The sequence below is a fragment of the Calonectris borealis genome, chromosome 1 (assembly GCF_964195595.1).
Source record: "Calonectris borealis chromosome 1, bCalBor7.hap1.2, whole genome shotgun sequence".
Classification (NCBI taxonomy): domain Eukaryota; kingdom Metazoa; phylum Chordata; class Aves; order Procellariiformes; family Procellariidae; genus Calonectris; species Calonectris borealis.
In genome coordinates, this window is record NC_134312.1 from 5,051,330 (window position 1) to 5,070,940 (window position 19,611).

The 19,611-nt window shown below is 45.7% G+C and overlaps 2 protein-coding genes across 2 annotated transcripts in view; one reads left to right on the forward strand and one right to left on the reverse strand.

The window, feature by feature from the left end:
* The window catches only part of ITIH5 (inter-alpha-trypsin inhibitor heavy chain 5), a 50,152-nt gene extending 40,941 nt beyond the window's left edge, over nt 1–9,211 (reverse strand). The window contains exons 1-3 of the mRNA XM_075143146.1: nt 8,962–9,211; nt 5,064–5,108; nt 935–1,098 (exon numbers count right to left, since the gene is read on the reverse strand). Of these exons, the coding sequence (XP_074999247.1) occupies nt 935–1,098; nt 5,064–5,108; nt 8,962–9,081 (329 nt within the window). The 5' untranslated portion in view covers nt 9,082–9,211. The remainder of the gene's footprint in view (nt 1–934; nt 1,099–5,063; nt 5,109–8,961) is intronic.
* Nucleotides 9,212–17,346: 8,135 nt separating this feature from the next.
* The window catches only part of ITIH2 (inter-alpha-trypsin inhibitor heavy chain 2), a 29,695-nt gene continuing 27,430 nt past the window's right edge, over nt 17,347–19,611 (forward strand). The window contains exons 1-2 of the mRNA XM_075143160.1: nt 17,347–17,489; nt 19,048–19,122. Coding sequence (XP_074999261.1) covers nt 17,406–17,489; nt 19,048–19,122 — 159 coding nt within the window. The 5' untranslated portion in view covers nt 17,347–17,405. The remainder of the gene's footprint in view (nt 17,490–19,047; nt 19,123–19,611) is intronic.

The following is a 19,611-nucleotide window of genomic DNA, read 5'->3' on the forward strand; positions in this document are numbered from 1 at the left end:
AAGGATGCAAACCAGAAAGCAAAGCAATTGCCAAGAATCCCAATGAGCACTTTTTTTTGTTTGGTCTCAGATCCACCATCTGCGCCAACACACATGGCAATATTCAAGATGACTGCTCTCAATTAGCTGCCTCCCTAACTACAATGCTTCTCCCTGGGAATGAGTTACAGGGCCATGGATTCCATAAGGAAACAGCCCTTAACATATATTTTGGCTAGCCGATGGCAAAAGACTGGTTTTCTACTATTCAGTCCAAATGGAAATCTTTCTGAAAGAGCTAGTCCCCTATCTGCTATGGTCAGGTCCGTAGTTGTGGCCCCAATATCTACCCATAGCGGGGATCTGAACATGACCAAACCAAACATGTTTTTGAACTTAATGTATTCCTTAGTGAGTCATTTCAGTATGAGCTTGGTTGCTCTCTACTTGCTCTATTATCCACAGAGAATGACTAGCACCTCCAGCAGCAAGTGAACCTATCTGCTAGTTGGAGTTGACTCTCCTCCTCCATTGACAATATGGAGAACCTGAAACAACTTCTTAGGCACCACAGTCCATTTGGAGAGATAACTATTGTGTGCCAGTGTTGTTGAATCTTTAATTGGAAAGGTTTCTGAGGGCTAGGAGAGATTTTTTGGTCCAAATCAAAGAGAGAGGAGGAGAAGGAAGTAGTTAAAAGATACTCAGATGGGAAATTTTCTTCCCCGTGTACATTGAGGACTTGAATCTCAGCATCCTGTCATCCAAGGACTTGCTCTGTGGTTTGGGGCCACGACCAGTCTCGGATGGAGTGCGTGCGGTTTTATTTTTCCCAAAGAAATGCATAGGTCTTGATACAGTCCTACTGCAGATTAGCCAGTTTTTGAAATCTCAGAGAGCTATCTGTGGGGTGGGAGAACCATTGTCCACTCAGCTGTCAGCATTACTTACTTACATGGTAAAGTTGGAGATGAAGGCTGCAGCCGGGATCTGCATCTCAAACACACCTTCGCGTGCCTCAGATCCGCTGTTCACCATTGTGCACGACACCGTGGTGAAAGCATACCGAGAAATGATTGTGGATTTCACATTGAATTCAGACATCCGAGGCCTGGTTTCCTGTAGGTATCACAAGGTTACCTATTAACACTGACAGCTAGATAACTCACCTCTTTAGTGTTTCAATGGCTTTAATACTGAATATGCTCAAGCAAATTACCACCTTATGAGGATTAGACTCCCCTATGAAAAACAGTCAATAGCAGGCAAGGTGGGCTTACCCTCAAAATTTCAGGTGAGCTGCAAAAGGTAAACCAGGAACGTTTCACTGCCTTTGTTCACGCACAAGAGCAAAGGCCACATTCATCCTCCAAAGCTTGGGAAGGGTCCAGGAAGGATGAGAGCTCTGATTATGCCTGCTTTTATGTTGTGAAACATACTGACGAAATCCACCTGTATCCTAAATTGCACCCTTCAACTCTGACCGTGTGTGAGGATCAGGATTAGTCCCTTATGGCCTGGGAAGAGAAGCCCAAAATATGTCCTCATAGGGTCCAGAACTGATGTCAGAGAAACTGCCCTGTGGACTGTGCACAAGAGCAGATGTAAGACCTCTTGAAAGACTGAGATCACTGTGCATGAAACAGCATCTTCAAATTCACACAATCAGATCCATAAGCTATGTAAACAGAAAAACTGCTGTCATTGGAGTAGGTTGAGTCCTCCTCTGCTGAGAATCCATCCTGGAGGTCTCAGCCAGTGGATGGAAGAGACTTAATAAGAAACACTGACGCTGTGACGTCTCATGCAAAATATTTTAAGCCTTTTAGTCCACACTGGATTCCTTCCAGCAGAGAAGCAGCAGAGACTGCAATGAATGACACACGATGTAGCAATGGAAGCTGAAAGCCAATTTCTGCTTCCTGGGAATGTGTTTTTGTGCACAAGTCCTGGGTTGGAGCATTTCTTCAGTCTAACGTGATTTTTTGACAGCAACATCTCCATGGAGCTCAACAGTTTTTTTCCTGGAAGACTTCAGTGTATTTAACCATAAGCAGTCCATGTAAAAAAAAATTCTGTGTGTTGCCTTAAACAGTCAAAGGCCAAACCCTCAGAAGCAGAAGGAAGTTAAAGAGTAAAATACATTGCAAATACAGAGCAACTTCACTAAGTCAAATAAACTGACACTCTTCCTATTGAGGTTGATAAAACGTCACAGCCACATAAGACTTGTGAAGACAAGAATATGCTCTTCAGCTGCACTTCCAGGCTTTTTTTCTAAACAAAAATCATTCTGACAAATGGCTTAACAAAAGGAGCAAGTGGTTGTATGAGTAAGTATGAAACAGGAACATTTCTGCAGTAGCTGATAGCATCAGAAGCAGTAATAAGTGAGCATCCAACTAACCAAGCTGCTGGGCTGGTGAATTCCAGGCAAATGGAAGAATGAGGATCCACTGGAAACAAACACAAACCTGTCAATAGATTTGGAAATAAAGCGCCCTTTCAAGGCTTGGAAAGACTGTGATAAATGTGTCTCAAATGAACCTAATCGTGACAGATATCTTTAACAGCTGGAGAATGTGTGATGTGCTCTGTGTCCATGATCATCCTGCTTAACACAGGCTCAGCTCACACGGAGCACAATGGCAAGAAATTAGCACTTCTATGGTGTGATTCGTCTCACTGATTTCAGAAACTCAGTGCGATGGATCTAGACTAGGACACATCTGCTCAGATCTAATGTCCCCTGCTTAGGCCACTAGTGGCTTTTATTCAATCGTTGATTAGAACTAAATCCAGCTGTTCTTAGGACCTTCCCTCATACATAGGCATGGCTTTCCAGTCTCATTATCCTGAAGGTGGAGAGGATGGGGAGTTTTGATCGGAAGTAGTGTTGTAGGAACGTTTCCAGATATAATGAACTGATGTTTTATTCAGTCTTCCGTACCACTAATTGCCTGTGGCATAGCAAGAGATATAGAGGATTTAAGAACAGAAGTAAAAGAAAGAGTCTGAAACTACAGCAAATTCTTTGGTTCCAGATGTCCTGCACCCGCTCCCATTCTGCATTTCATTGTAAGTTGTGGGTGCAAACATGGTGGACAGCTCAACAGCAAAAAAGGATCAAGCCCTTTGCCTTTTACTTGAGATACAAGGTGGTTCTGCAGTGGCAGATGTGACACTGAGTCTAACACTGTGAATGCAGTGATGGATTTATCTGAAATCAGCAAGCCTTTAGAATATGACAGAGGACGTGGACTTGCCCTTGTTATGACAAGAACATAAGAATGGTTGTATTGGATGAGAACAAAAGCACTTCTAACACTATAGTCTATCACTGGCAGAGATCAATAGTGCATGCTTAGAGAAGAGTGTAAAATCAGTCCAACCTGCACTGATAACACCCTGAAATATTCTCTCAGCTTTCAGCAATTTGTGGCTGAAGGAACTCCTGAACCAAGCGTGGTATTTTTGTGCTTAGTAAATCTCTGTGTATTTTTCTTCTACAACTTTACACAGCTGCGTTTTAAATCCATATAAACTTTTAACATCCCCAACATCTTCTAGCAAGGAGTTCCACAGCTTAGTGATATTTTATATGAAGAACCACATCGCTTAGGGTTTTTTACTGAAGCTACTATTTGCTGAATGGCAAAACCAAATGAAAAAAGACATTCAACACCTCTCCCTCTTTCTAGTGGATAGGAGTAGCTGTTGGAGAAAGCGAACACTGAATAAGGGCATCATGTACAACTGAGGATGAAAGAACTGTTTCATCTTCCCATCCCTGGAAGGGATCTGCCATTCCTTGTATATCGAAAATATAAACGGTGGGGGCAGAGGCAGTTTCCAAACAGGTTGCTAGGTTGGGCTTGGCGGGCAGCCCAAGTTCCAGTCTGCGATTCTTGTGCGTTCCCTGGAGCTCTTGCACAATCCATCAGCGCCTGATGCTCTGACTTACAGCTGCGCAAATGCCTGTTTGTTTTCTCTGCTTTTTATTAAGGCCTTCAGAAGATGAGAGGCAGCACAAAGGAAAAAACAAAACAAACCATTTGTTTAATATTATTATTACTGTGATTTATTATCCCTATTAAAAATAAAGCTAGGGAACGCCAAGGCGGCAGATTAACACACTGCTGTGAGGCAGGTTGGCTGGATGCTTTATGAAGGTGTCCTGGTGATTATGATGAACTGGGAGCTGAAATTTTCTTGCCAAACAAATGATTTTATGCTTGTTTACATCAAATGTTTGGAAAGACAGAAGAAAGCTGAAGATCAATGAAATACACTCCATGTCTTTACCTTTATCAGTTGCTTTCATCAAAAAAAATTGACTGTATCTCAGATTAGAAGTAATAAACTGGTAATAAGACTGAGAGTTGCTCTCCTCTGGGCTGCTGATTGAAATCTGTCAAAGATCAAAGGGACCAAAAGCTATTAACATGTGATGGCTGCTCAGTGTGTGAAATGAGTTCCTCCAGTTCTCAACTGGGAAGCCCCCATACCTCAGAAAAGCCAGAAAAATAACTGGCTGTGAACAGCAATTTCACTGGCTGCCTCTTTAGCTGAAGTTTTGATCTAAGCCACGCAACTCTCAGCACAGAAATATAGCCAGATCTTACAGATTTGCTGTACATCTCACAATTGCAGGTAAGTATCTTAAAGCTCAGGTTCCCATGCCAAAAGAAGGATATTGGCTTCCTTGGTTTTCTTCCTTTCTTCAGCAAATTTTGGCCTCTGCATCAACAAAGAACAACAGAGATCTTCAAATTTCAAAGCAAACTCTCCCTTTCCCTTTAAATTCAATGAGATTTCATCAAGCTTATGTTCACTGCATGGTTGAGGTTTGTAACATTGGATGTTCTCTCTCCAGATCTGGGCTTGAGAAGATATATTGGGAAGTATTAGGAGAACCTGTACCTGTTGCATTGATCAAAGTGAAGATTTTTGTACCTAGAATCTCACCCTGCCATCACCCACCGACATAGTTCATTCCTGGGCACCGGGATGCACACACACACATATACATAGAGCAAATGTAATTCCCATGAGGTAAAATAAAGACACAGTGTGATACGTACCAGCCTCTGCAAAAATTTGGCCTGTCTTGGAACACGACGTGCAACCTGCAAAGAGTTAAGGGAGTTAATGGAGCCTAGTCAACTCACAGAAGACATGTCTCTTGTTTAAATCCAGACACGGGTTTGTGTGACTGATCACCCCTGGCCAGGTTCAAATGTTCCTCTGGTTAAAATTAAAACCTAAATCTCTTCTATATTAACAGACCCATTGATCAAAGCTCAGCAGTGGAATGCAGCTCTTGCAGGCGAGGAGGTATTGGGTGTTTTGAAAATGTTACTTGTCAAGAGACCCTCTACATGAAGACAGGAACCTCAGCCTTTAGCCCTAGCCCTGGATGCTATGTCTTGGCCCTGGAAGTGTATTCCCTTATAGCTTCCTATGGAGTCACACATAGGCTCTGTGTCACTGTTTTTGCCCCGTTACATGGTATACGGCACATGATGAAAAGGGCTGCTAAATGGTCCACCATGCTCATCAAATGTCATGCAGGACCCATCTACATCCTCAGGAGAGTAAAAGCCAAAGCCCATTCCTCAGAACTGGTCTACATAAGAGCAAGAGCACTCAGCACTCATCGCGGGTTACAGACACTGGACTGGGAGAGGGCTGAGGGCACAACAAGCCCAGTCACTTGAGGCTGTCCTCAGCTCAGCACAGTGTGGCTGCTTCGAGCTTGAGCGGCAACCAGGTTAATACCTAGTACCCACGTGGTGGAGCTTAGCAAGCATAACCCCATTCTGCTGCACATGTGGACCTGCTCCAAGGGAGGACTTGTGTAAATTAATCTTACGGCTTCAGCTTTATTGATATTACCTCAGCAGCAGATCTGTTGCCTAAAAACTGTCCGCAGGTACTGTGGATTTATTGCACAGTGACAGAAAAGCACTATTATGTGCAAAAAGGGAATAAAGATATTTAAACTCAGCCACAGATTTTATTATGAAACAAAGTGCTTCACCTGACAATGCAATCGTACTCATTGTATCGCCCCTCATAACAACAACAACTCCTCTGACTTCTTCCCTGCACATGGTGTAAGTCCCAGCTTAGCAACATCTCCAAATCCAATCCCTCCCAAAACAGAAAGTACAAGTCTCTTGTCAATGAGGGAAGCCAAGCGACTTCTTAAAATGTCGGTGAAACTCCAGAGAGCAGAGGAATGCAATATTTTTTTACCTGATTTGCCCTTTCTGTTGATTTACACTGAAATAACACTGAAATAATCATCTTTTGCCAAAGAGATGATTTTATGTCTGTTTATATCATGCATTGCAAAGCTAAGGAAAGCCCAATGGAGAAATTAAACCGTCTCCTCTGCTAGAGTCCTTATTATTTCCTTCTTCGTTATTTTAGCCAACGTCTTGTAAAATTAGAACCAAGGAAAACCAGCTCCCTCAGGAAATTTTCAATGGAGAGGAGAGGAGAGGAGAGGAGAGGAGAGGAGAGGAGAGGAGAGGAGAGGAGAGGAGAGGAGAGGAGAGGAGAGGAGAGGAGAGGAGAGGAGAGGAGAGGAGAGGAGAGGAGAGGAATTCTCTTCAGTTTAAATTTTGGAAGAAACTTTCTATCTGGCCATATTATCTTAGGCAAGTAAAGCACCTCAGGAGCCTGCTGTGAGAACCTGCAGAGTCTCCATTACTGTAGGTTCTTCAGAACAAGCCAGACAAATGTCTGTGAAGTTGATCCTGCTTGGAGCAGAGGCAGGGATGAGAGATCAATGATCCTCAGTCCTTTTTTTACTAAAAGATTACCTTTTGGAACAAATCCACCTGTTGTTCTGTGTGGAACGATCACAATGGTTTTTACTGCCTAATCAATGAAACTGGAAATTTGGTTACTGGTTTTATCCTTCCCCACCACACGCCCATTTTGTTTACTTGCTGATTTGCATAAGAAGGTGTTGGTATGACTTCACTCCTTCAAAAGCTACCTTCTGAAGTCTTGAGGATAGCCAGTAGACATCGGTGAGTAGCTAAGGATCACCAGATAACAGTATTCTGTTTGCTAGGACTTCATGACTACTGCCAAAGCACTACTGCAGGCTTTATGATACTGATCAGTCCATCAAAGGGTTTTGACCCAGCCAGCTTCACTAGCATCATCTAATGGAACAATTGCCAAGTTCCCATCAACCTTTATCTTTAAGGCCTTCCAAAGCACTTATTAAACTCCAATAATTGCTAGTAGTGACCCCATAGCTGCTGCCACCTGCTAGTCTTAGCATGGTATACAGAGAATAAACTGGGCAGTAGCAACCCAACTACTGGGTTGATGGGAAGAGCCATCTAGAAGAACTACCTCCAGTGCAATGGTAATAACTAGCAACCTTGTCAACTACCTTAGCAGAGTGGTCAATCATTGGATGAGCCAACAAATAATCCAGACTCATTGCAAATACCATGCTCCTGCAAAGATCTGTGTCTGTACTTGTCTTTGTGTAAGATCCTTCCAGTTAAACACAGCCTTACACGCTCTCCAGAATTAGTTAGAGATTTGCTTGTAGGGGATGTAGTATGTTGATCTAGGGAAGCACTTGACTTTTCTTAACCTGGCTCATGTGTTCAGTGAGGATGGACAGATGTCCTCTTCTAGATCTGGTTGTCCCAGGGCACTAGATCACCACCTCTATTTATACATCACTGTTTTTCTGTTGGAAGTTACTGCTGCCACTCATCTGCTAGCAACACAGTTCCTGTGAAAACACCCTTATTTGCCTCAAGCAAGATCAGCCAGGTTATTTCAACACTGTGAGCCAGTTGCTTGAGCTTCACAACTGATTTTCTCCCTTAAAGCAGATGAGTGATACCAGATACCACTCCACTGGCAGGACAGTGGTGGAGATATTCTCTTCCACTTGGACAGGTGGGTCTGCAAGAGAATGTTGGTTTGTGGCTGAATTCCCCAACAAGGAATATGTGTTCACAGTAATCAGGATTGACAACGAAGTTGCTGAGGTCCTTGTACTGGAGAGAAATGGGCACTTCTGGAGAGAAATTCTTCCCATTCTAGCATGGGTGGCATGAGTAACTGAATGACCAACGCTGAGACGGGTACAGATATGCTAGGGAATCCCACCTGGCCTCCAGCAAGGCACAGGTCTTCCATAGGTCCTGCATTGTATCTGCCACGTGAGTATCTCAGATACTACAGAGCCTTTCAGATCTGATCAAATTTAGATAACTGATTGACGGCCCTAAGTGACCCAAAGTAACACATGATAGTTGGTATGGACCTGAAGGATGTGAGCACAAATCTGAAGCTCAGCCTTTTAAATTACATCCTCCCAAACCCCCACCCAAACTCTCCTGCTAACTTGCAAAACGTACATTGCCCTTTCAGCCCTCTTTCCCCAGAAAATCTAAACCACACAATGACACAACGTAACAGCCCTCACTTGCAGAATATAATTTTTTTCTGTCCTGGTCAAGAAGCATTTTACAAGCTGAAACTCATGTGGTTCATTTCATCCAGCATGAGTTAAAAATCAAGTATGGTGACACTGAGACCATAGGCAGAAAAACTTTCCTCCGAGCCTGAAATACTCTGAATTACTCAGACTGGCGTGCGGCCAGGACACTGCATTAACTCCCTTGTCCCTGCGAAATGCCTCGTTAGCATAGCTCTCGGGATGTCAGCTTTGAACCCAACCCCAGACAGTAGCACCCAGAGCGGGAGGGTGCCGGTGCTCTCCTGCCTTAGCACCTCCAACAACTGCTTTGCTCGTTGGTAGCAGCCTCCCACAGAGCCGAACTGCTGCCGCAGCCATGGGCACACTGCAGGGACGGGTGCAATAAATGCGGTTTTAGCAAACTGCCCTGCGTGTCAATACTGATGGTTAAGAGGGGACAAGCCAGCCCCCACCACCAGATTCTCCCGAACGACAACCGCCTTAAAACCTACTTGCTCCATGATGCTGTAGTCTGCCAACAGCTTCTCTTCCAGGTACCTCGCCATCAGCTCCGAGTCGGGCTGCCCCGCCGAGGTGGAGAAACCCCAGCAGAGCCACAGCCAAAGGATCATGGTGGAAGGGGAGCACTGGCCGGGGCTCCCTGCCCCGCAGGTGAGAGGAAAGCCCCGCTGCCTGCAGCTGCTGCCTGCGCTGCCGGACGGGCTGCGAGGAGGCTGACAGGAGGCGAGACGACCCACCCTCTTCTCCTCCTTCCCGGCTCGGGACCGGCCCCTTTTCCACTCAGGGCGGCTTCCCGTGCTGCCAGGGGCTGCAGGGGATCCTTGCAGGGTTTCCATCCTCCAGCTACTCCTCTCAGACAGGGGTACCGTGGGCTGCCGGGCACGAGACCGCCATGCCCCTCTTGACGCCGCCCTCAGCCTCAGCCCCCATCTCGCCTCGTGCGGCAGAGAGGGGTGGTGCTGGGGGTCCCTGAGGCGCTGCTGCCTGTCGTTTTGGCACCAGCAGCACCCCAGCCCCGTGGTGGCCCTCAGTGGGGGGGGGGGGAAGGCTGAGGAGACATTTCCTCCACCTGGCTGGGCGCTGAGGCAGGGCCTAAGATGGCCACTGTCACGCGGTGCCCACCTGAGGGGCGGGTGCTCCAGTGCCAGTGGGATCTGGAAGGACGCGCCGGGCTGCCGGGGTGTCTCCTCATGGGGTCAGTCATGGCGTCGGGCAGGCCTGAACAGCTTACACCGCAGTCCATATTAAAAAGGACCCTCCTACCCACCCCTTTAGGGAGCACAATCCAAGGACACACTTCAAGGCTGGGGCTTTACCACAGAGTGGTAAAACCCTCCAGTTTCACCCTCGATGAAGGAACACCTTCTCCTACTCCCCGGTCTGGAGAGCCCTGGTTTGTTTGTGAAAGCTGCCCCGGGGCCCGCCATCCCGGAGCAGGGCAGGGCTCCCTCCACACCCTCGCCTTGGCACCCTGCCGGGCAGCCAGGTGCCTCCCCGCCGGTGAGGACGGACAAGACCCATACTTTCACCCCTCTTTCTTATCATCTGGACTCTGTTTCTCAGCTGGGCAAAGCCGGGGTGAGCCTCCTGCTCTTCCCTCCATTTCCCAGAGGCAGAGCCCTCTCCTCCCCAATCAGCCCCAGGGCGAAGGCGGACGCTGGCTGGGCAGGCTGGGTCCCCACCGCTCAGCTGCCAGGGACGTTCCTCAAGGCATGGCTGTGCCAGCGGGCATGGACAGGGCACATCTCATCCCCAGGAGTTCGGGAACTTCCATCTGCAGCACTCACCTAACCCTAAATCAGACACATTTATTACTTCATTTTTCTATGCCAGCGGTAACAGACCCAAATTTCCTCTCTCTTTGTTTGATCTTTTTTTTTTTTTTTGCAAGTGCTAGGTGCTGCACGCACAAACCTGTCAGGATTCGAACCACTGTCTTTTCTTTTTCCTTTCCCGCTCTGAGTCATCAGGGACTGAAGCTGTTTTGCTTCAGCTCCAGTCCATGGCAGTGACAGTCCAGTGAGTGGCTCAATGTCTCTCTGGTCTTGCTGGGATGTATAAACACACCCTTGGGCCCCTGGAGTTTCTGCTTCTGAACAGACACATGTGCACCCACCTGAAAGCATATGTCCACTAAGAGCATATGTCCTGGGAGCATTATGTCTTCCAAATCTAGCATGTGTAATGGAGGAGCAGGAAAGTGCTTGCTCCCCATGCAGAAGGGGTGAGGGGAGCTGGAGCTGGAGTAAAGGGAAGGGACAGCGAGGTCAACACCTTTGGAACTCCCCTTTAGCAAATCGATGGCTCAGACTTTGGCTGAGGCCACACCATGTTCACACACAGGCCCCTTCTGGCATTGCCAGCAGGAGGGAAGGAATCAAAAGCCTGGCCAGCTCCTCTCCCACTCGCATCAGTCCACCACCGGCAGGTACAAAGGTCTCTGGAGTAGCCACAATCCCGATGGGAGCTGCAGAGCTGGACAGCACTGCAGGGAATGATGAAGGGTTTACGTGGCTGGAGAAGAGAAGATGTGGAAGAAAGCTGGAGGGAGGCTGGGGCAGGATGCTTCAGGCCCCCAGAGACACCCCAAATGGTTGCTGTGCTGATCTGGTCCCTGCCAGAAGATAGTCAAGGCATTATCTTCAGCTCCTCACCATTTCAAAGGGAGATGGAAGAGGGCTCAACCATCCAGCTGGGAATCAAGAAACACTTCAGAGCAATGGTTCAGGCTGAGACCTGGTTTAAGGACACACAAAAAATGATTTGAAGTATTTTTCATCTGGATCCAGTTTGTTTCAGCTCCTACATGTCTTGTCTAGCTCAGACACAGAAGTGCACTGGAGTAGCATGAAAAGTAGGGCTGCAGTCTCCTGTGCCCTCGCTACTGACATTAGGGTGGGCTGCTCCTCAGTCTGCTCTGTCCATGTTTCACTAACCAGGGGACACAGATGAATGAAAGTCTTGCAGCATATGCTTAGAAATGCTGGAAACAGGCATTTAAAACAATACATATAGGATGATTTTCCTACTGTTTTGTAAAACCTAGAGGAAACCAAGGCATCCCTGTAAAAGCAAGTCAAAACTACCCTGCTAACCCTAGAGGTAATGGTCATTCCTGGACAGGAAGGGGAGATGTTTGCCAGTTTGAAATAACCATTGGGCAGTCAGGAGGCATTTGGAAAAACATCCAAATCTCACTGGCTATCACCCTCTGCCTCCTGATCAGTATTCAGCTTGTTTCTACAGGCACTCTGCTTCTCCCATTGCACAGGAGCTGAGGGCCAAAGTAAATCAAAACAGTGAGACAGTGCAAAGATATTGCAATAAAGCTGATCCTAAGCACATCTGGTGAAAAGAGGATATTCAGAGCAAAACAGGACCCTAGAGCAGGTACGGGATAACCAACGGGCATGAGAGAATGAGCTGGGAAAGGCACCGCCCTTCCCAAAGTGATTAGGAGCAGCCAATTCTGCTCATGCTCTCCTCAGCAAGGGCACATAAGGACACAGCACGTAGTTAAATAAGACCAAGGTGTGTTTTAATGTGGTTCAGATGCGGTTAGGTTTGGTGAGTGAACATTAAGCCTGGGGTCTTGATTGTTCACATTATCCCCTCTTCCCCCTCCTTGGAATACGGTCTCCTGATTTGGGGGGCGAACATGGCAGGCACTGTTCTGGGGATGCCGTTGGAAAACAAGATAAGCAGTTACTCAGGTGTGTTCACATTAGACATGTTTGATGCTGACTTTTGCCGACTTAGCAAGATGAGCAGCTGTTCTTTGGGTGGGAGCTCAGCAAATTAAATTGTCTGGCATGCCTGCGGCCAGCATGAGCAGAGACATTGGAGAGAGGCATGATCTAACAGCTGAGCTTCCACACACATTTCACCTGGAACGGATCATGTTATATCAAGGGATCTCTCTGTGTTGACACACAAACACATGCACCTTGGTAATGCTCTGCCTTCACGCATCTGCATCCCCCTGTTTTTCCATGCAAGGCTCATGGGTAAGACTAGTCTTCCTCATTTGCACCATACCAGTTAAATAAACCCTGTAGGGAGTGTTGAAGCTAAAGAAAACGTTGGCACCTTCCAGCTCAAGAGCAGGGGTTTTCCAGACTCCAGACTGAAGCTGGGGGAACAAGATCAGAGCTGCATTTGGTCGTAACATCAGTGCCATGGCTGCATGGATTCATAAATTAAAGATTTCCAGTTCTCTGTTCTTCTAGGTAGAAGAATGGGTCACCAGACACCCACCTCATGCAGAGGCATCTACACTAAATGCCCAACAAGAAATATCTGAACCAGGAACTAAATCTACACAAAGCACTAACAAACCGTAGAATTTAGTGGCATTCAAAGCCAGCAATTTGATCAAGAAGTCAGCAAGAGTCCCAAAGGGTTACACAGGCAAAGACATAGATAAATGTCCAGAAGTAAAATTAATTATGGTGAAGTTCATTAAACATTTTCTTTCAGGTCTTAATCTAATCAATCTCCTCTGAAACATCTGGATCGGACCTGATGGTCCCCAGTTCTGACACTATTTGGGAGGTGCCTGTGTTCCTAAAAGGTCTTTTCTGGGGTGCCAGTGGCTGCTGATCTCCCTGTTGCCATTAGCTGTGTGCACCACAGCAGAGCATTTCAGAACTTAGGAATCTGGTATTCTTATGAAATACGCCCAAAGTCTCTGCCAAAGGGCCTTGGTGCTGGGGATGTCTGACTCTGTCTGGGGCACTGCAGTGAAACCCACTTTGAAGAGGTCCTCTGGGCAGATAGGCAGGTTGCCAAGTCCTGGTACCTGGTATGTCTCTGTTGAATGGCAGTACAAAGAGAAGAAAGTTGAAGCACCAAGAAAGCTTTTTCTATATGTCCGTGTAGCATTTCCCAGAACGGTTGGTGTGTAGTGGGATGAATGTCAGGGCAGTAGGCACCCTGGGTAAGTGTGTTGCCTTGCAGATACACCCTGTTCTTACCTGGATGATTGGAAATTTTCAGATAAGAACTTCAATATGGGAAGAGGAAACTGGCTATCTCATAAGACACAGAAATTGTGAGCATTTCTCCCCAGGTGCAAGCCAAATTAACACAATTTAATTATTCTGAGGGACAGATTCTGCCCAGCAGTAACTTCAAGTGCTTCAGGGAGAACAGTGCATGAAAACTTCCTTCCACAGGAATCCCAACCATGAGAGGACAAGTCATGAAACAGCTCAATGGACACATGCCACAAAATATCTTACTGAGATCTTGTCCTCCACATGAAATTCTCGGGAAGTTCACCTAACCTAATAGCAAGTGGTAGGGCTCTGAGCATCCTCAGCACTTGTTCCTCCCATATATTTTCTGCACCTTCTCCTTGAGAAATTTCAGCTTTTTGGACTCTTTTGGACAGTATATTTGAGCAGTTCGTGCCATCTAGTGGTCACACTGATTTCCCAATCTTGTTATTTTTACTGAAAAAAATTAAGCCACATTTGGTGGTTATGAGAGGACTGAAATAAGGGGTTACAAAATTAATGTTTAAATTAAATTCTGTTCTAAAGGGACTTTTTCATCTCTTCAGAGCAGCACTGATTAACTTCCCGGTCCAGAGTCCCAGATACTTCCAGAACAGCTATCTTAAGCTTTACATTTCTGATGAGAAGGGACTGGTCATTCTGAGCTAGGGGCACATATGTGAACAGAACTCAGCTTAGGCAGAAAATTCAAGCTGTAGTAGATACCATCCACACAGCAAAGACTGGGTGCCCCATGCCTGCTGCTCTTGCAGTCCTGGATGAGCCCTGTCATAGCCGTAGCTCCGACCGCACTCATGGAGGTGTTCCTAATCTAACTTTAAGATAGCTAACTTAAATACTGCTAGGAGTACAGGCACACAGCACTGAGCAAAATCCACCTAAGAGGCTGAGTAAACACTGAGTCAAAGGTATATAGTTAGATGGTCAGTCGCTTGACTACATGATTTAAAGCCAACCTGGATGTTTTACGTACCACTGAGCTGTAAGCCAACCTCCTGTTTGAAGCAGCATGCCTGGGATCTTAATGCTGAGATTCCTCTCTGCTCAAAAAGCCTACAATGGTGATAAACGCAGAGCAGCTCACTCCAGGAGGTAGGAGTCATTTGATGAAGCGTAGATGTCCCCAGAGCTGGTGTCCTTCTCTGAGCTCTGACTGGAATCCCTATTCTGTACGTGGCATGAATTAGAGCCAGCAAGGGCAGGATTCATCCCATTCTATGGTGCAGCAAGTAATTAGAGTCAGGCACCATATGGTCAGAAAAAATCTATTTATTCCATGGACTAAAAATGGAGACAAAGATGTACAGTAGGGTAATCCCATCCTTCGTTATGCTGGCTGAACATGAGCCGGCAGTGCGCCCAGGTGGCCAAGAAGGCCAACGGCATCCTGGCCTGTATCAGAACTAGTGCGGCCAGCAGGAGCAGGGAGGTGATCGTGCCCCTGTACTCGGCACTGGTGAGGCCGCACCTCGAATCTTGTGTTCAGTTTTGGGCCCCTCACTACAAGAAGGACATGGAGGTGCTGGAGCGTGTCCAGAGAAGGGCAACGAAGCTGGTGAAGGGCCTGGAGCACAAGTCTGATGAGGAGCGGCTGAGGGAACTGGGGTTGTTTAGTCTGGAGAAGAGGAGGCTGAGGGGAGACCTCATCGCGCTCTACAACTACCTGAAAGGAGGTTGTAGCGAGGTGGGGGTTGGTCTCTTCTGCCAAGTAACAAGCGATAGGACAAGAGGAAATGGCCTCAAGTTGCGCCAAGGGAGGTTTAGATTGGATATTAGGAAAAATTTCTGCACCAAAAGGGTTATCAAGCATTGGCACAGGCTGCCCAGCGAAGTGGTTGAGTCACCATCCCTGGAAGTATTTAAAAGAGGTGTAGATGTGGTGCTTAGGGACATGGTTTAGTGGTGGATGTGGCAGTGTTAGGTTTATGGTTGGACTCGATGACATTAAGGGTCTTTTCCAACTTAAATGGTTCTATGATTATTGAAAAACCCTGCTCCCATCCTCCCCATTCTCCTCCTGTACACTCCCCTCTTCCACGCTCAACACCTACCCCCACCTCCATGGGAAGCTACAACACAGAAGATGATCTGGAGTAACACAGGGGAGGGGAAGACTGTCCAGGTCATGCCGTCTGGGCCTGAGGGATGCAGAACTGCTTATCGAGAGACCTCCGCATTCAGAAGCTGTCTCTTCAGGAGAAGCAGCGTTGCAGGCTCTACACGTGCACTGTCTGAGAGCTGAACCAGAGCTTAGGGAGAAAGGAATAAATAGGTGATGTGGGGAGCCACTGTGTGGACGGATCAATGCAAAAGCAAGATGCATGTGCTGTGAAGGCTGTGTACTAGTTTGGGTACAGCCTACAGGCTCCTAAGCTTTCTGGCAAATCTGGAGCTATGTCATCTCCAGGTTCAAGATCCAGGATTGCCCAAAAGATTTTGGGACAGGGCAAATCAAGACTAGTTATTCAATGCCTGTTCCAGCATAATATCTATGAAATATAGAGGTATCATGTGACAAGTTCAAAGTGATCAAAAGGCCACGGTTTGTTCTGTGTATAGTTAAGGTGTGGAACTTCTCACAGGATGCTATGAATGCTAGTTTTTTATCCAATCTCTTCAGAGGAGATGATAGGGTTTTGGAAAATAAATAAACTGAGGACTGCTAAATAAATGAAAACCACCTCCTGATCAGGATGTACCATAGCTACAAGTAGCTGGAGACTAGGAGGGTCTTTGGAAAATACCTTACGTGCTTGCTCCAGTTCTTATGTTCTCTCCTAAGCACCTTTGGCAGTTCTTAGATGGCAGTGAGCTGAAAGGTCACTGTTCTGCTTGGGTTCCTTGTGAACCTCTGAATGTAGTTTCAGGTCTCAGCCTGAGAAACAATCTATTGAAAAGATGGAGGAAGGCTGTGTAACAGCGGACTGGTGCTGCAGAAATCTTTTACTGAAACATCGAAAAGTAACATAACGTATGGTATGACAATATAATATAATATAATATAATATAATATAATATAATATAATATAATATAATATAATATAATATAATATAATAATCTTGTCTGCTGTCTTGTCCCTGGGTTCACATAGTAATTTTCCTTTGAGGTTGCTCAGATGTCTGCAAATTTCCTTTCCTCCTGGAAGAGTGGAAGGGATACCCCAGCTTTTTTTGCCAGAAACATGCTTCCTCCCTTCTTTTCTCCTTTTGCTTTGCTGGCTTACTTTATGCCATCCCTTGAAGTACCCAAAGAGGCAGAGAGGCCAAAACAGTTTCAAAAGCACCCGGGAGCCATACAACATACATCTGAAAATACCATCAGATGTTTTCACATGACTAACTTTGAAAAACTAGAACTATCCCACCACCAGCTATGATCCTTTCCCAGCCAGAGTGGAAAAAGGGTATTTGTGTGGGTCAGGATCCAGCCCAAAGGTCTCTGCCAACCCCTGTGAGATGGCTGGGTGGGAGGACCCTTGGAGAAGCACAATGTTGCTGCCTCTATCGCTCTGAGAATTAGCGTTCACCCCATTTACTATAAACAAACAAGCTAGGAGTGAGTTCTTGCTTTGATCTTTCGACGTTTTGGGTACTCCAAGGTCTGCGCCTAGCAGGAAGTTAGTCAAACATCATGGGAAGCTACAAAAGCAAGAAGTGAGCCTATCCAAGCCTGAGCTGTTATCGAGGGCAGAGGCGAGTGAAGACACTATTTGGATAACCCTTGCTCAGGCACCACAGCTCAGACTTACGTTGCAAGGCAAATATTTACCCATGGCCTAAACAAAGTCAGCGTTTCAAAACTTTGTCAAAATACTGCATAACCCTGAGCGGTTTCCTTGAACTTGTCTCAGAGAAGGAAAGATCTTGTGTCTAGTACCTGTGCAGGCTGTTCTCAGGAGAGAAGCAGGAAGAAAATGAAGCATCTGCTCTGCTTTCTGGTTTTGTTCCTCATTTCAGGAGTAGGAAGCTTTGATCTTGTTATCGACGAAATCCCAGATGTGAGTATTTCAAGGCAGGGCCTAGGTCTCCCTTCCATGCTGAAGTCAACATTGAAGCTGCGGCTGACTTCGGTGGGAGCAGAATTGGGTCATTGCTTCATAGCTCTGCTTGTATCTCTGAACTCTCTTCTACTTTTAGCTGGAAATGGGATTGTTCTGATAATTGGTTTTCACCTGTCATTCGTAGGGTTGCTTTTTTAATATTATCAAAGTTGGGATAGTATGGGCATTACTCCAAGTTTCTTTTCAAGCAGGATTCGTATTTTTACCTCAACTTAGCTTTTTCTGGTGGTTTTAACCTTTAAACATTTAATTAGGCTACCATGCTCAGACCTTCAGCGTATTTTACATCCTGTTTCCCTGGAATAAGCAGAAACAGAGCACCTAGATATCTTTGTGGATGGGGTCTCCTGTACGGACCACTATGAATCTCAGCAAAGCTTCATATGGACTCAGGTTTTTGTTAACAGGAATTCAAATATGGAGTTAAGATCCTATTGACTGTACATTCCTCAGCAGAGGGATGAGATAATTTATAGAAGAGCTTGTAGTTGCTCAGGATAATACAATGATGAAAAGAAGTATAGTTATAGCTTTGACTCTGAAGCTCAGTCCAAATTTAAACCCCTGGACTCAGGTGAGCTTAGGTTTGGGTGTCTACACCCATTTCCAATTGCCATATTGCAGTATTTCTGTGAAGTCAGCAGGGATGGTGTGAAGCTTTATTTTCCTTTGCAAGATTAACAAAAAGAATTAGTGAGCAGGGATATCCTCTTTTTCTTTCTTCTTACAGCACTTTTCATGACACAGTGAGATTTTTATCCTGAGTTCGTAATTCCCAGGAAGAATATTCCAGACCTGTGGTCCCTTCTAACCATAGATGCCGTATCAGTTTAACATCAATGTGCTTAAACAATATGAGTTAATTTTGTGCAAACCTTTGTGTGTACGCTATCATATAAGTTGGAAAGCAACTCATGAACTTAAACTTCTTTACTGCCGTAAATTAGACTTCTAACAAACTTTAATTTAGAGTATTGCTGTGGTGTAAGAACCACGCTTCTAATTGAATCAGTGCAGCTTTGCACTTGGAAAAGACCTGGTGTTCCTTCGCTGCCAATGGAACAAATTTAGTTCTCAGGTATATTAGTATAAAACCAGAGACAATTTCTACTGATTTGAGCTGGTTTAAGTGAGATCAGTATTGGAAATGCTGTAGTTACCAACCATGGCTAGACCCATCCTGATGATAATCTGCCTCTTGCTTTTTATGGTCATTTCAGTGTGTTAAATATTACACCTTGTTTCAGAAGGAAGGGTTGTAAAATGATGGTAAAGGTCAGAGTATATAGAGCTAATTGGTCACAGAGGGAACAGAATGTGTGAAGATGCAGCGTTTTGGTCTGAGATGGTTTGTGCCTCTGCTCCCCATTTGCACCAAGGGGAGGTAAATTCCCTTTGGAACTTTAATAGAGTGCTAATCAATAATAAATCAAGTGATAAATCAAACAGTAAGGCAGCAGTAACACCACTTTCTTTCTTCCTCTTTCTCCTCTAGGAAGTGGAAAACCTGATTGACCTAGAAATCGATGGATTTCCTTCAAGCTCCAAGACGAGAAATGGCAGGTACCAGGTACAGTACCCAGAAATGTTTCAAAAAAAGGGAAGCAAGAACGCCTGGGAGCTCTCTCCAGGTGGCTTGTTCCATGTCAGGGGTTGTGAGTGTGCAATCAGGTGGGACCAGCAGGTCCTTATATGCATTGAGACCTCCATATCTCTTGTTGGGATAAGAACTGCTACTATCCTTTATCTTTATCCTTTACTATCCTGCAGTACCTAGCACAACAAGGCTTTGTTCCATATCTGTGCTCCTAAGAATCATAATACAGATGCTAAACAATGGAGATACTTGTCTGTCTAACTTCATGTGTGGGAAGAATCCCACTGATACTGGTGAGGCTTTTCCATGAGAAAATGGAAAAGGACTTCAGACACTGGCAATGTAGGCTGAAACCTTTCCATCCTGCAGGTTGTCCATTCATTCATATTTAACTCAGGTCAAAAGAGTGCAGCACAGTGTCACACGGGTAATGAGCTGGTGGAGCCTGAGACCAGGGAAGAA